At 40.5% G+C, this 14,637-nt stretch overlaps 1 protein-coding gene across 1 annotated transcript in view; it reads left to right on the forward strand.

Annotated features, from left to right (window-relative positions):
- Nucleotides 1-854: 854 nt before the first annotated feature.
- LOC125461428 (tensin-3-like) overlaps nt 855-14,637 on the forward strand; it is a 386,950-nt gene continuing 373,167 nt past the window's right edge. Inside the window, exon 1 of the mRNA XM_048550197.2 lies at nt 855-1,264. Coding sequence (XP_048406154.2) covers nt 1,085-1,264 — 180 coding nt within the window. The 5' untranslated portion in view covers nt 855-1,084. The remainder of the gene's footprint in view (nt 1,265-14,637) is intronic.

Consider the following 14,637-nt stretch of genomic DNA (forward strand, 5'->3'; position numbering starts at 1 on the left):
CAATTCGTCATTTTTGTATATGTGTATGCATCAGTTTTAAGAATTTGCACCATAACTCCTCTAACACAGGCAGCAACTGAATTATTTTAGAAGCCAGTGGGGAACTGAAGTCTTGCTGGTCAAAGGGATTTTGTTTTGAGGGCAAGTGTTCTGAGAGCAAGCATTGAATGCTAAGTGTCAGTCTTGTTGGTGAAGCACTGGGCAAGTCTCTGAAGCCAGGGAACATTGATAAATAACGAAGGGCGAGACCGTGCAAGATAAGGAGGGAAGGAAGACCTGGAAATCAAAGCGCGGAAACCTGGGATTTGCCCAATGCTAAGAGGTGCTGGAATATTTAAACAAACACACACGATGTTTAACAAGTATACTGATAATTGATTCATGTGTTTGATAAGTGACAGGAATAAGACATCTTGTCGAAAAACTTGTTAAATTGTCAGATTATGATCGACAAGTCTGTAGGTCCGCGTTCAGTTATTTTCCTATTTTACGACTTTAACGTGCCAGGCGTAAAAGTGATAAGGGACGGGGAGTAGGCGCTAGTTAACGTTGGCTGATGTCTCTTTGATAACACAGGATGCGCTGAGCGCTTCAGGGCTAAGGCATAGCTGAATTTACACTGGGAGCCACACAATAACAGCCAGAGCAGCTCTCGGCAATATACAGTCTCAGGGTGAACTCTTCGCTCAGTATCACCTGCCACCCGCTTCAGGGGCAAAGGCTTCACTTTTACCCCTATTTGCACCTGTCACACGCCAAACAATGTTTCATTGAGCAAGAAAGACGGAGAGAGAGAGAGAAGCCCTTCCCTGAGGCTGTAGCCGAAGCCCCCTCCCCCTTCCTTTTTGGTTTCCTGTTTGCCCGCAGTTTGTGGCGATTCCCGCAGCCCGGGGATTTACCAAACAACACAGCCCACAAACAGCAGGGTAAACTCCAGGTAAAGCTGCACACAACACGCTGGGCAGTGACTCTAAACTGAGCAGACGAATGCGTGCCTTGTGGCATCAGTTTGGCGCTGGAGTGAGTTGCCTTGCTGTAAACGCCGATTAACTTCAGGGGAAGAATCTGTACAAGTTCTTCAATCATGGAGGAAGCTGCAGGGCGCCCTTGGAGCAGGCGCTTTGCCTGTCCCGCTTGTCTGGTGGTTTTCTGCAATTTTGAGGAAATGCACTTTCATTCCAAGCTTTTTCACCAGCTTCATCTAACTGGCAGCCAGGGGGAAACCGTTCCGAAGCATCCAGGAGACCAACTTCCTATTTTTGTGGTGAGTTTTATTAATTTCAGTCAGTAAGAGAGTGCCTTCTCCTCCCATACAGTTTAGACATTGTTTCTCCGCGGGTCTGAAGAAGTTTTCTGCATGACCGTCTTGTCTCTTTAAATTGTTATAATTTTTGCAGTTAAATACTGCATCCCCATCTGGTGACCATAAATTCCTGGTTCAGCACTGTAACACGCTTCACCTGTCATGTGACGCAGAACAGTATCAACATTTTCAGGAGAGGTTGGCACTTTGTAATGTTAAGCCCAATACAAGATTTGGTTAAATACTAACTGGAAGGTTTAGAAAAAAATTTGACAAAATAAACATTTTTCTTTCCTTGAAAGATCAAGTATAATTATCTACTAGAGAACTCTCAGGGCTGCAATCAAACGTGAAAACAAGCAAATAACCTGTTAGCAGTTCCAATCCTTTTGTATCTCTCAGGATTAAAAAAAACGCCACTGCAACAGCACTGGAGAAAAATTATAGTTGAAACTGTTTTAACGTTTTAAAGGTTTTGTTTGTTTTTTTGATACGCTATTAAAATCTTAGGGAGGGAAAGACACTTATTGGATTGCAGTTTTTAACATGAAACCTTAAGAAATATGTCCAGAGTTGGTAACTGGACTATGGTCGTACTACCGGTTGTGTCTCCAAAACCCTTGCTTGCAAAGCTGTCTAGTGGTGAACTGTGGAAATTCATTTTGTAGACTGTTGATGTATTGTTTATGGGTGGTTGGAAATGCAAATGTGATGTTTAATTTTCAAACTATGTCTCACCCACTGTGACCAATTTAATGCAGTATCTTGACACTTCTTACAGGAAGTACTCGAAATCATCGCGTCGAAAATAATTACTTTGTTGTTGATGGACTGAAGGAATAAGAGTGGGCCATTCAGACTCAAGGATTTTCCATCACTATTTAGTGAGACCATGTATCATAGCTATATCCACTTGTCTTGGTTTCATATCTTTTCCTAGAAAGTCAGTCAATCTCACATTTAAAATTATTATTTCATTGAGCATCCACATTTTTGAAGAAACCTTTCCTCACTTGTCTCGAGTGATCTGGTTCTGACTTTTTGAACTCAACTTACCCACCTACGGAAGTTTCTCTTGATTTGTCTGTTCCATCAATTCTTTCCACGCACCTCAAAATACAAGCAAACCAAATCTTTGCTGTGTTCCTTTCAAAGTCGCTGCATCCTTTGTAAGGTATGGGGTCCAGACTGTACCCAGTATTTCCAGATGTGGTCCAACTAGAAAAATGTATCATTGTAGCAAAATTTCTTTCCTTTGTGCTCTCACCCTCTTGTTACAAAGAACGGCATCCTAATAGACTTTTTGGTTTTAATGACTTGATACATGTTTGTGATTTCCTTACATGGACTCATACAATTCTTGGGTTTCCGTTGTTTCTACCTGTTGCCATTTCGATAATACTCAGATGCGTGGAGATGTCATGGTGAGAACTAGGTGTTAGGCTAGCAGAAATATCGACTATTTAGACATTTTAGGTGTGATAACTAGGTGTATTTCTGTAGTATTTCAATAAATCAAATGATATGCCAAATTTTAAGGAAAACATTATATTCTTTGCATGAGGAGCACGTTATTTTGTTTAAAATGAAGTACGCCATGTTAAGGCCACAAGTTCTAATTGTTAGAAAGTGAAGCTTTTTTTCTCATGCATTGTGAGTGTTGGTATCTGGGTCACATCCAAAAATAGAAGCCTCACAGTGTGGAATCAGGCCATTTGGCCCAACAGCCCCACACCAACCCTCTAAAGAGCATTCAGCCCAGACCCATCCCCCACCCTACCCCTGTAACACTGCATTTCTTGTGGCTAATGCACCTAACTTACACATCCGTGCATGCTACGGGCAATTTAACATGGCCAATCTAGCTAACCTGCACATCTTTGGACAGTGGAGGAAACTGGATCACCTGGTAGAAACCCATGCAGACACAGGGAGAACATGCAAACTCCACACAGGCTGTCAGCCAAGGTTGAAGTCAAACCCGCGTCCCTGGTGCTGTGAGGCAGCAGTGCTAAGCACTGCTGAGATTGCTGTGAAGAACAGGAGTAGGTTATTACTTTTTAATGTTTATTGTTGCTTAGTCACACCCTGGGCCACTATACCAAAGTCTAAATTGGAGATGGGCTTGAGTAGTTCAGATGAGATAAATTTTACACAGAAATGTCAATGCTATGTTTTATTACAAGTGGAATTAAATGCAAGAGTAAGGAGTTTATGCTTCAGTTTTTTATGACATTATACTGTGTTGAGACCGCATTTGGAGTACTATGTACATACTCGTCACTGTACTAATGGAGGATATTAATGCACTGGAAGTAATCTGGAGAAGGTTTAGTAGAGTCATACCTGAAATAAGCGGATTGTCTTTATGAAGAAAAGCTAGACAGGCTAGTCCTGTATCTTGTGGAGTTTCAAAGAGTCAGATGTGACTTAATTGAAATATATAAAATGCTGAGGGGACTTGACCAGGTGGATATGCAAAGGAGTTTTCCTCTTGTGGAACAATCTAAGGGTTGTAGATTAAATATAAACGGTCACCCCTTTAAAAAAAGATGAGGAAAATCTTTTTTTTCTCTGAGGGAAGAGATTCTTCAGAATTTCTGTTCCTCAAAAGGCAGTGGATGCAGAATTCTTAATTGTTTTTAAGGCAGATGTAGGTAGATTCCTGGTTACCAAGGGAATGAAGGATTATTGGAGATATGCAGGAATGTAGATTTGAGTTAAATTTGGATCAGCTGTGATCTTACTGAATGGGAGAGCAGGCTCAAAGGGTCAATAGGCTTACTCTTGATGCTTGTTTGTTCATTCTTGTATGTAATACATCTATATAAACAATATTGCAATGCAATATTTGTATAGTGCAGACCGCACATTTTTATTCAGTAACTTATATCTTGGGCAACATTGAACAACATAAACTAATGCACTGCCTCCTGGGGAAATGTTATGGAGTGCTTTAAAAGAGGGAAATGGAAATACCAATCAAACAATAGCAAAACAAAGCCAGGAGACTGAAAACCATATCTCAAAGAAACGTCACTCAGAGATAGTACGACCTGCTGATGCTGGAGCCTGAGATAAGAAAGTGTAGAGCTGTTTGAACACAGCAGGCCAGGCAGCATCACAGCAGCAGGAAAGCTGGACCCAAGTCCAAAACATCAGCTTTCCTGCTCCTCTGATGCTGCCTGGCCTGCTGTGTTCATCCAGCTCTGCACCTTGTTATCCTAAAGAAATGTGTCAGGTTTTAGAAGCACATAAAATATTCATAATCAACTGTGCTGGAATAAACATTTTGTATGTTTTCATGTTTGTAATGTGGAAAAGTATGCATCTTTTGTAACATTGCTGTGTGATTCTAAATTTGGGTGAGAACATAAGAAACGGGATAAGACCATATGATTCTTCAAGCCTTTCGCAACACCATGCAGTAAGGTCATCTCCGGCTCCCTGCCTTATCCATGTGCCCCTTGATTTCCTCACTTATTCTATCAGTGATTAATACAGATTTTCCACTTTATACCTCATGTTGACTACGTTTTCGAAGTGATTTACATTCACTCAGTACATTTGATTTTTGTTCCTGAAGTTTGAGTTGGAAAGTGAAGTTACCAGGTCATTGCTTAAACAGATGGAGTCATAGAATCTCCAACACAGAAAAAGTCCCTTCAACCCATCAAGTCTGTGCCAGGGATAAACAACCACATAACTATTCTCATCCTATTTTCCAACACTTGGCCTATTGCCTTCAATGCCTTGGCATCTCAAGTGCACATCTAAATGCTTCTTAAATGTTATGAGGCTTTCTGCCTCTATGACCCTTACAGTAATGAGTTACCTATGAGTGGAGGGAAAACAATTCTCTCATCTACTCAGCAGCTTGGGAGCTTCTGGTGCACAGATCCTGAAAAAGTCACAACAAGTTGCGTTAAGTAATCAAGAAAGCTAATGGGATACTGGATATCGAGAGGACTGGAGTCGAAGGATGCAGAGGTTATGCTGTGACTGTACAAAACCCTGTTAGACCCCATTTGGAGTACTGTGAGCAGATCTAGCCACCACACCTTAGGAAGGATACATTGGCTTTAGAGGAAGTACACCGTAGGTTTACAAAACTGATACTTGGACTTCAAGGGTTAAACTATGTGGAGATATCATACAAAATAGGCCTGTTTTCCCAGATTTTACAAGGTTAAGGGGTGATTTGATTGAAGTCTTCAAGATATTTGCAGGATAAGTCAAAGTAGATAAAGATAGCTCGTGGAAGTAGTTTGTGGATTCTAGAACTAGGTTGCATAGTCTGAGAATTAGGGTTAGACTGTTCAGGAGAAATGTTAAGAAGCACTTGTGCATTCAAAGGGTAGTAGATGTTTGGAACTCTTTTTCACAGGCGACAGTGGATGCTCGATCAGTTGTACATTTTAAACCTGTGACAGAGAAATTTTTGATAAGAAAAGGTATTAAGGGAAATGGGCCAAGTATGAAGTTCGGCCCCAGATCAGCCATGATCTTCTTGAATGGTGGAGCAGGCTTGAGGAGCTGAATGACCAATCCTTGTTCATATATTCCTGTCAATCTCCTGACCCTTACCTTACATCTAAGCCTCTGGTCATTGATCTCTTCTTCAATGGAAACAGTTCCTTCCTGTCCACGCTATCTGTTCCCCTGATAATTTTCTACATCTAGACCATGTTCACCTCAGTCTCCTCTGCCTGAAGGAAAACAACCCTAGTGTATCCAATCTCTCCTCGTAACTAAACCTCTCAAGCTCAGACAAAATCCTGGTAAAACTCTTAAGCACCCTCAACAGTATAATCACATCCCTCCTGAAATGTGTGTTCCAGAACTGCACACAATGTTCTGTGACCTAACTGATGTTTTATGAAGAGCCAGCATCACCACCTTCTACTTAAACTCCATGCCTCAGCCAACAAAAGACAAGTTTCCCAAATGCTGCCTTAACTACTTTATCTAGCTGGCCTGCTACCTTGGGGACTGGTGGATCTGCACACTCCCTGACATTGCCAGTGTCCTACCATTCATCATGTATTCCTATGCCTTGTCTATCCTGCCCAAGTGCATCACACTTATCTGAATTGATCAGCATGTCTGACCAGCCTACCTATAACATCCTGTAATCTAAGGCTAATCTCTTCACTGTTTACCATCCCACCACTTATTGTACCATCCACCAACTGATTGATAAACACTCATACCTTCAAGTTTAAATCATTTATATACACCACAAACAGCAAGGGCCCCAACACTGATTCCTTTGGAGGACTCCGTTAGACATGAGCTTCCACTAACAAAAAACCTTCACCCTGTGCTTCCTGCCAGTTCTGTATCAAATTTACCAAATTTCCTGGTATTCCATGGGCTCCTGTCTTCGCTATCAGTCTTCCATGCAGGAACTTTTCAAAATCTTTGGTGAAGTCATTGCCCTCATCTACATACCTGGTTATCTCTTCAAAAAGTTCAATCAAGTTGGTCAGACATCACAGATAATAAAATGTGAGGCTGGATGAACACAGCAGGCCCAGCATCATGTCAGGAGCACAAAAGCTGACATTTCGCGCCTGGACCCTTCATCAGAGAGGGGGATGGGGTGAGGGTTCTGGAATAAATAGGGAGGGGGAGGCAGACCGAAGATGGAGAGAAAAGAAGATAGGTAGAGAGGAGAGTATAGGTGGGGAGGTAGGGAAGATGGACAGGTCGAGGAGGTGGGATGAGGTTGGTAGGTAGGAGATGGAGGTGCGGCTTGGGGTGGGAGGAAGGGATGGGTGAGAGGAAGAACAGGTTAGGGAGGCAGAGACAGGCTGGACTGGTTTTGGGATGCAGTGGGTGGAGGGGAAGAGCTAGGCTGGTTGTGTGGTGCAGTGGGGGGAGGGAATGAACTGGGCTGGTTTTGGGATGCAGTGGGGGAGGGGAGATTTTGAAGCTGGTGAAGTCCACATTGATACCATTGGGCTGCAGGGTTCCCAAGCGGAATATGAGTTGCTGTTCCTGCAACCTTCGGGTGGCATCATTGTGGCACTGCAGGAGGCCCATGATGGACAGGTCATCTAAAGAATGGGAGGGGGAGTGGAAATGGTTCGCGACTGGGAGGTGCAGTTGTTTATTGCAAACCGAGCGGAGGTGTTCTGCAAAGCGGTCCCCAAGCCTCCTCTTGGTTTCCCCAATGTAGAGGAAGCCACACCGGGTACAATGGATACAGTATACCACATTGGCAGATGTGCAGGTGAACCTCTGCTTAATATGGAAAGCCATCTTGGGGCCTGGGATATGGGTGAGGGAGGAAGTGTGGGGGCAAGTGTAGCATTTCCTGCGGTTGCAGGGGAAGGTGCTGGGTGTGGTGGGGTTGGAGGGCAGTGTGGAGCGAACAAGGGAGTCACGGAGAGAGTGGTCTATCCGGAAAGCAGACAAGGGTGGGGATGGAAAAATGTCTTGGGTGGTGGTTTCGGATTGTCGATGGCAGAAGTATCGGAGGATGATGCGTCAGACATCACCCCTCCTTAACAAAATGATGCCGACTGGCCTTGATTAACTTTGTCCGTCAGAATTGCTTCCAATCATTTCCCGACCACTGAGTTTAGACTGACTGGCCTGTAGTTTCCTGGTTTATTCCTTCCTTCTTTCTTAAATAATACTACCAAATGTGCTTGTATAAGATGTTGTGATAATTGTTTGTAATGTTAAACCAGTGTAAGTACTCTTTGTTTGACTTCATTGTCAATTGGCATTCTTCTTGTCTCACTGGTGAGACTCTTGTCTAGATAAAATAGGCATTTTATGCAATCAGAAATGAATAGCAAGTGCCTCTACAATGTTTGAGAGAATAGGTCATCTGTAAAAAAAGTATTATTTTAGTGCTGCTGGTTTGTGCTATGATTTTTCTCATTTGTCACTCAGTGTCAAAATTAAAATCTCTTTGATAAGTCTCCCTACTTTGCCCAGTGAATGCATCTTAATCTTCACTACTGGGAATGTTTACTGTAGCTGGTGCAAATTTTTCATTCCCCGCTGAAGGATTACTGTTGCTGTTTGGAGAATTCAGGTTGTGCCAACGTTTTGGTCAGTATGAATCTCTGGGCTCCATTCTGACCAAATTATTTGAATCTGATCAAATTTACCTTCACAGCCATCAGGGTAAAAAATGTGGATTAGCGCTAAACCATATTGTAAACATGAACGGGCAGATCTGTAGAATATTCGCAACACTCTGTAGCCATTCTTCTTTCGTGTGGTGTTCAAACACTTGGTCTGATCTTAGTCAGAAACAGAAGTAAAGTTTAGAATTCTATTTTTCAGACATGTGGTGGTCAATAACAAATAATGTATATGAAATTTTAAACACTGAGCAGTACTAGATTGTTATGCTTTGCAATTGCACAGTTATTTCCCCTCAAAAAATGGGATTGTTGTAAAATGGACACTACAGAGGAAGCTAAATAGGCACAACTTTCCTTTCTTTAATAGGAGACAACATCTAGCTAGTAAATGAATAGTCATATCATCATTAACTGTGGAATAAACATGGCATCCAAATACAAATGATATTCTATATATACATATGAATATAGTGCTTCTGTAATATATGTAAAATAAGCTTGTACGACACAGTTGAATGTTTCAGTGCAGTATAATGTCCCTGTTTTTGCTTGTTCAATGTGGATTCATATATTGGTTAATTTAGTGTGGTGGTGATGCTTAGTTGACAGAGAATATAGTGTGTGTCACACACAATCTTGAATTAAAAATCTAATAGCACTATGTAACCATTGTTGATTGTCAAAAAAACCCATCCGATTCACTAATGCTCTTTCGGGAAGGAAATCTGCCAACCTTATCTGGCCTGGCCTACATGTGACTTTAGACCCGCTGCAATGTAGTTGACTTTTAACTGAGTTTTAGGTTAATGGATAATAAATGGTGGTCTAGCCTGAGATGCCCACATCCTGTGAGTGAATTTAAAAATAACCCAAGCAATTCAGACTTTGCGTGGACGTTCATCTCATTCTGTTTAATTTGTTCCTTATGGATAGTTTACATTCTGTTGAGTTAGTTTTTAGCTTCACACACTCTTACTCAAGTGCAGGTATGACAAAGGAGTCTGTGACACATGATGGATATTGAGATTCAGGCATAGCTGTTTGTTTTCAAAGTGGTACTGGATTGTTGGAATGATATTCTGGTCACCTAGTTATCTGATGCAAAGGAATAAATTTGCATTTGCACTTGGCACGAGGCACATTGCTTGCATTCAGTGCTGTTTTGGCCAACATACCTTGCACACCTTTAACCTTAGTTCTGAATTCTGTTTCTGCCACAAGTGTTGTTAAAAAGCATTACACCAAAATTATGTTTTAAGTTGTGTTTGGGAAAGCCTGTTAGAAATATGGAAGCTGTTTTTATTAATATTTCCTGTATTTAAGGAATGAAATTCTTTAGCATGGTTTTGTCTATTGCCTTGGAAATTCCTTTTCTTTGTGACTTAAGTTCAGAAATTGTTCCATCCGAGAGTTGGTCAAGGATAAGAAAACTCAGCCCCATTGCTGATTTCTTTCCAGTGATATTTGCTGTTCTATGCATATTTGACCAACAAGCGAAGGCAGGATCACACTTTGCTCGGATGCCTCTGATTGTCAAGCAGCTTGCTAACACTTATTGCTGATGGCGGCAGAGCGGTAATCTTACTGAGAGAAATCTAGAAGCCCAGACTTCTACCCATGAGGACGTGGATTCAAATTCCACCAAGGTACTGTTGGAATTCAAATTCAAATTCAAATACACATTTGGAATTCTTCATGAAATTATCCGTTATCGTAAAAATCCATTTTGGTCAATAATGTCCTTTGGGAAAGAAATCTGTCGTCCTTACCTGGTCTGGCTACATGTGACCCCAGACCCACAGGGATGTGGTTGACTGCTAACTGCCCTCTGGGCAGTTAGGGAAGGGCAAAAAATACTGGCCTAGCCAGAGGCTTCCATATCCTGTGAATAAATAAAGAAAACCACAAGCAATTCTGACTTCACTTTGGGCATTTGTCTCATTCTGTTTAATTTGTTCCTTATGGATAGCTTGCATTCAGTTGAGTTAGTTGTTTAACCTGCATATAATTCTAGAATCCTAGGAATGTGTTGGACCTTTAACTATGTTCTGAAATGGTCTCTCAGTTGTATTAAGTTGTTTCGCTTGGATTGTTGCAGTTCAGGAAATCTCACCTTACCAAAGACAACTAGGGATGGGTAACAAATGCTAATCATACCAGAATTACCACATACTGTGAAAGAAAACATCCAGCTCTCACTCAAATATAACTATATGAATGAGTTGGAATTTCTACATTGTCAGAGCAAAAAATTTGATTTTCACAAAAGTTGGTGGAATTATTAACTACAAATCACCAAAGTCCAGCTTAACATCTTGAAATAATAAGTAAGAAAAGCAAAATAAGATTTTTTTTAAGTAATAAGGCTAATTGTCAATAGCTACATTCAGGAAAGGTGGGCTCCTAGGTGAAACTAAATATCTTGAAACCCTATGTAATAACAATGGAATTTGACTTGCTCAGTTACTGTACAATAACAGCAATGACATTTCTGATCACTTGTCCGAAAACAAAAGTTATAGCAAAGAATAATTGAATGAGTGAATGCTATACTGTGGTCTGGAATGCAGAATTCTTCCAAACAAAATCCCTCCAACAGATGTTCATGCTTTTGCCTTTTAAAAAATGTAGTATTTTGGACTAAGTTTGTGGACCCTATTTTTTTTTAATTGTTGATCGGTTTTGCTGTCCAGTAGCCCTTACACTTAATTTCCAAGACTCATTGAATTTAATTGGAATATTACTTGTTGCATACCTTCTTATGTTTCTAAGCCGGGCTTTTATGTTATTGATAATGGAGAGATCATATCCCCATAGAATAAGATTGCACTGTTTGTATCCATTACAGATAATGGATTGTAAAGCTCTAGGGCAAATAATATGCTAATAAGGTGGCAAATGGTACATGGATATACCTCTAAAGAGTTTCTTTGTTTAGTATTTTTGAGGTTTTGTTAGATTTATTTTGAAATCATGCCTTCATACACACAGGAAAGATTGCTCATCTGCTAAATCACAGGTACGCATCCAAAACCGTTCAATTATGATTTAACACTGGTTTTAAAATAGGCTATAAATCTGCAAGAGAAAGGCTGATTTATGACCTCCTGATGTCTAACTGTAAGAATCTACTGCTGTAAAGACTGAAGTTTGAATTGTCTTGTGCTGTTTGGAAAAGATTAACACCATCAAGCTACATCACCAATAGGGTATATTAGAGTGAACGTTTCCTGATGTTGACTGTAGAATTGTAGCAACGACATATTTCAACAAAACATGTGAGTTTTTGTTTGTACATGCACCTCTAGGTGGTAGTGTTGTAATGACTAGAACTTGAAGTTTGAATGGCCTCCCTGAAACTACCTTATTAATCTCTACATCCTTGCTGTATGTTCTTGGCAACAGTCAAATTATACATGTTAGTTTGCAGTTAATTACTGTTCTTAAGTGGACATCTTGTTCATTTTCTTTTGATATAATCTGCTGATTAATAGGTTAACAAAGGTGTAATGGTCTCAATCCTTCTTCAGTGCACAAATTGCTGGTGGAGAAGGAAAAAAAAATGACAAGTTCACTCACCTCCATTTTAAAATATGTTCACATTATAGGAGTAAGCCAGCAGGAGGCTCACAGTTCTCCTTTTCAGTGGCTACATTCCACAACATAAATGGCTTCGCATTTGAGGAACTTAATATATTGTGGACAAGTAGACCAGCTTACAAATGTGGAGTCAGATTAAGGAGGTTTGACTGGGGAAAGTTAATGTGGGAAACAACCCTTGCGCGTTTGCAGAAGAATCTAGCAGACCTGGAATCTAATTGTGAGAAAAACAAAAAAATGTGTGGTACAATGTAAAAGGTATGCAAAGACCTGCTCTCCCTGGACAGAATAATCAAAAATGGGGCTTCACCATGTAGCTAAAAGTAGCAAAGAGTAATCATTATGAACCATATTCAATTTCCATCCCTCCTCCTGATCTGAGGTCTGTTTCCAAGCATATCACCAAGTGAATTGTGCTGGCATAATGTCTTGTTAAAACTAATTTTCCAGAGAAAATATGTGGAAAGTTTTGGGGATACCATGTTGAGCACTAGGTCCTTTTCACGTATTGCTCTGTGTTTGCTGACTTTGCCTTCTGGTTTGAGAACAGTTCAGTTTTAAAATTTGCATCCTTGTGTACCAATCCTTCCAAAGTCTTGCTCTACCCCTGTCTCTGATCTCTTCTAGCCCTGCAACCCTCCAGGGTCTGTGCTGTTCTAATTCTGGCATTGAGCCCATCCCTGAAATCCTTTGGTTCTGCCTTGGTTGCCTTTGGCTGCTGTGGCTCAAAGCTCCTTTTATTTTTGTTTCCCTGAACCTCGCAAACTTACTTTCTTAAAGTTGCTCCTTAAAACCTATCTCCAACCAATCATTTCTCATCTGCCTAATATCTCTTTGTGTGGCCCAGCATCAATTTTCATCTCATGGTTGAGACATTTTGTAATGTTGAAGTCGCTAAATGAATGCAATTTGTTTTTGTTGCGAGTGTAAATTGGGATGGGGTGAGCGCCTCTGTAAGATCCTTGTGGGCATCGATGTGTAAATGATTCCCTTTTGGGAATTGGAGGAGATCTTTCAAACGGTTTGCGCAAGCAGGGCTTGCATTCATACTGGTGCAATGGACCCTCCTCACTTCGGGGCCAGTGTTTTCAACACCAACACCAGAGTAAATATTTGAAGTGAAATGATTGAGAAGCAAATAAATCTTTAATATTTGGTAATGCATGCATTTTAAAACACAGGTTCAGTCAACATGGTACCAGAATGTGAGCTTGTGGCTCTAATGCTTGAATGCTTGTTTGAAACCAATATATTTTCTAGTGCTCCTTTAACATACCGCTATTGGGTCTTGGTTTTATTCTTGTTAAATTTGGTAACATATTAGTGTTAAATGGCATCATTAGGCATGTTCAATGTTAGTGATGGATTTTCTTTTAGGGGCGATCAACTTCTTGATAACTCACTCATTCATTACAAGTCATACTATGAAATTTGACTCTGAAGCTATTAAAATATCTTCCAAACCTATCTTCATGTGATATTGTCTACTTTCAAGAAGAGATTGTTTTGTAAAGGAATCCTGATTTTAACACTTGCTTCCTCTCCCAAGCACATGAGATACTGTGGTAAGTGAAGCTGCTGGTTTATTCAGTGTAGGCGAAGAGTCAAACTCGGGAGCTTAATGTTCTGAGCAATATAGTATAGCACCATGTACTGTGTTTATCAAATGAGCCATCACAGAGCCCCTGGGCTATCTTAAATCTCATAAGATTAAAGTGTGCATGAGAAAATGCATTGAGCTGATGTGATTTTGACTTGTACGGAACAAAGTGGTCCTGGATAAAATCCCCTGGCCTGTGTTGAGCTGGATGAAATTCCACATTCAGTCTTGTTACTCCTCTCCCTGCACAAGGCATGGCACTCTGATCGTGATACTTGAGTAACTATTGGAAACTTCATTGTGTGTAAACTTTGTAGCCATTATCAAAACTATCTGTCCTTATCTACGTAATTGAGTGTCAACTTGCCATCAACTTCGCACATTGCTTATTATTTATCTGTATAAATGAATCTGTATTGAATTTATAATGCTGCTTTGTTTTTCCCTTGCTCAGAAGTTCAGTCACTTTTTTATGTAAAGGTACAGCCGACTTTTGTAATAAAAGGTCTCTCAAAAAGAAATTAGGCAAATTACTATGTTTTTTTGATGGAGTGATGGACTCTGGTCTTGCTTTTCTCCGAATGGTACTGGGGAAACTTTTACATTTAGCAGAGTAGGCAGATGAGTCAAAGACAGCCATCTGATAATACATCAAATCCCCAGTTTCTGCAGTGAAATTTCAGTCCAGATGTATGTGCTTAAGTCATGGAATGAGGTTTGAACTGATGACCTTCAGAATTGAGCAAGATTGCGATGGCTGAGCCAACTTAATACCATAGTTGGATGAGTTACTGGAGAACTGCTTGTGTTTGCTGAACTGTAGCCATCATTACTTCCTACCTTCATGAAGAAGTGAAGAATGCTTGACCTGGGGGAAATCTGGGAGTTGTGAGTAAAGGTGAGATTTAGGGAATGGTGTATATACTTGTGTGAACTAATATTGTTCACTGTTCAGTTTAGATGATTGAGAGTCAGGTTCTTGATTTTTTTTAAACGTTATAGATGGCTGTTTATCAAGTGCCCTG

This window comes from Stegostoma tigrinum, chromosome 2 (assembly GCF_030684315.1).
Source record: "Stegostoma tigrinum isolate sSteTig4 chromosome 2, sSteTig4.hap1, whole genome shotgun sequence".
NCBI lineage: Eukaryota > Metazoa > Chordata > Chondrichthyes > Orectolobiformes > Stegostomatidae > Stegostoma > Stegostoma tigrinum.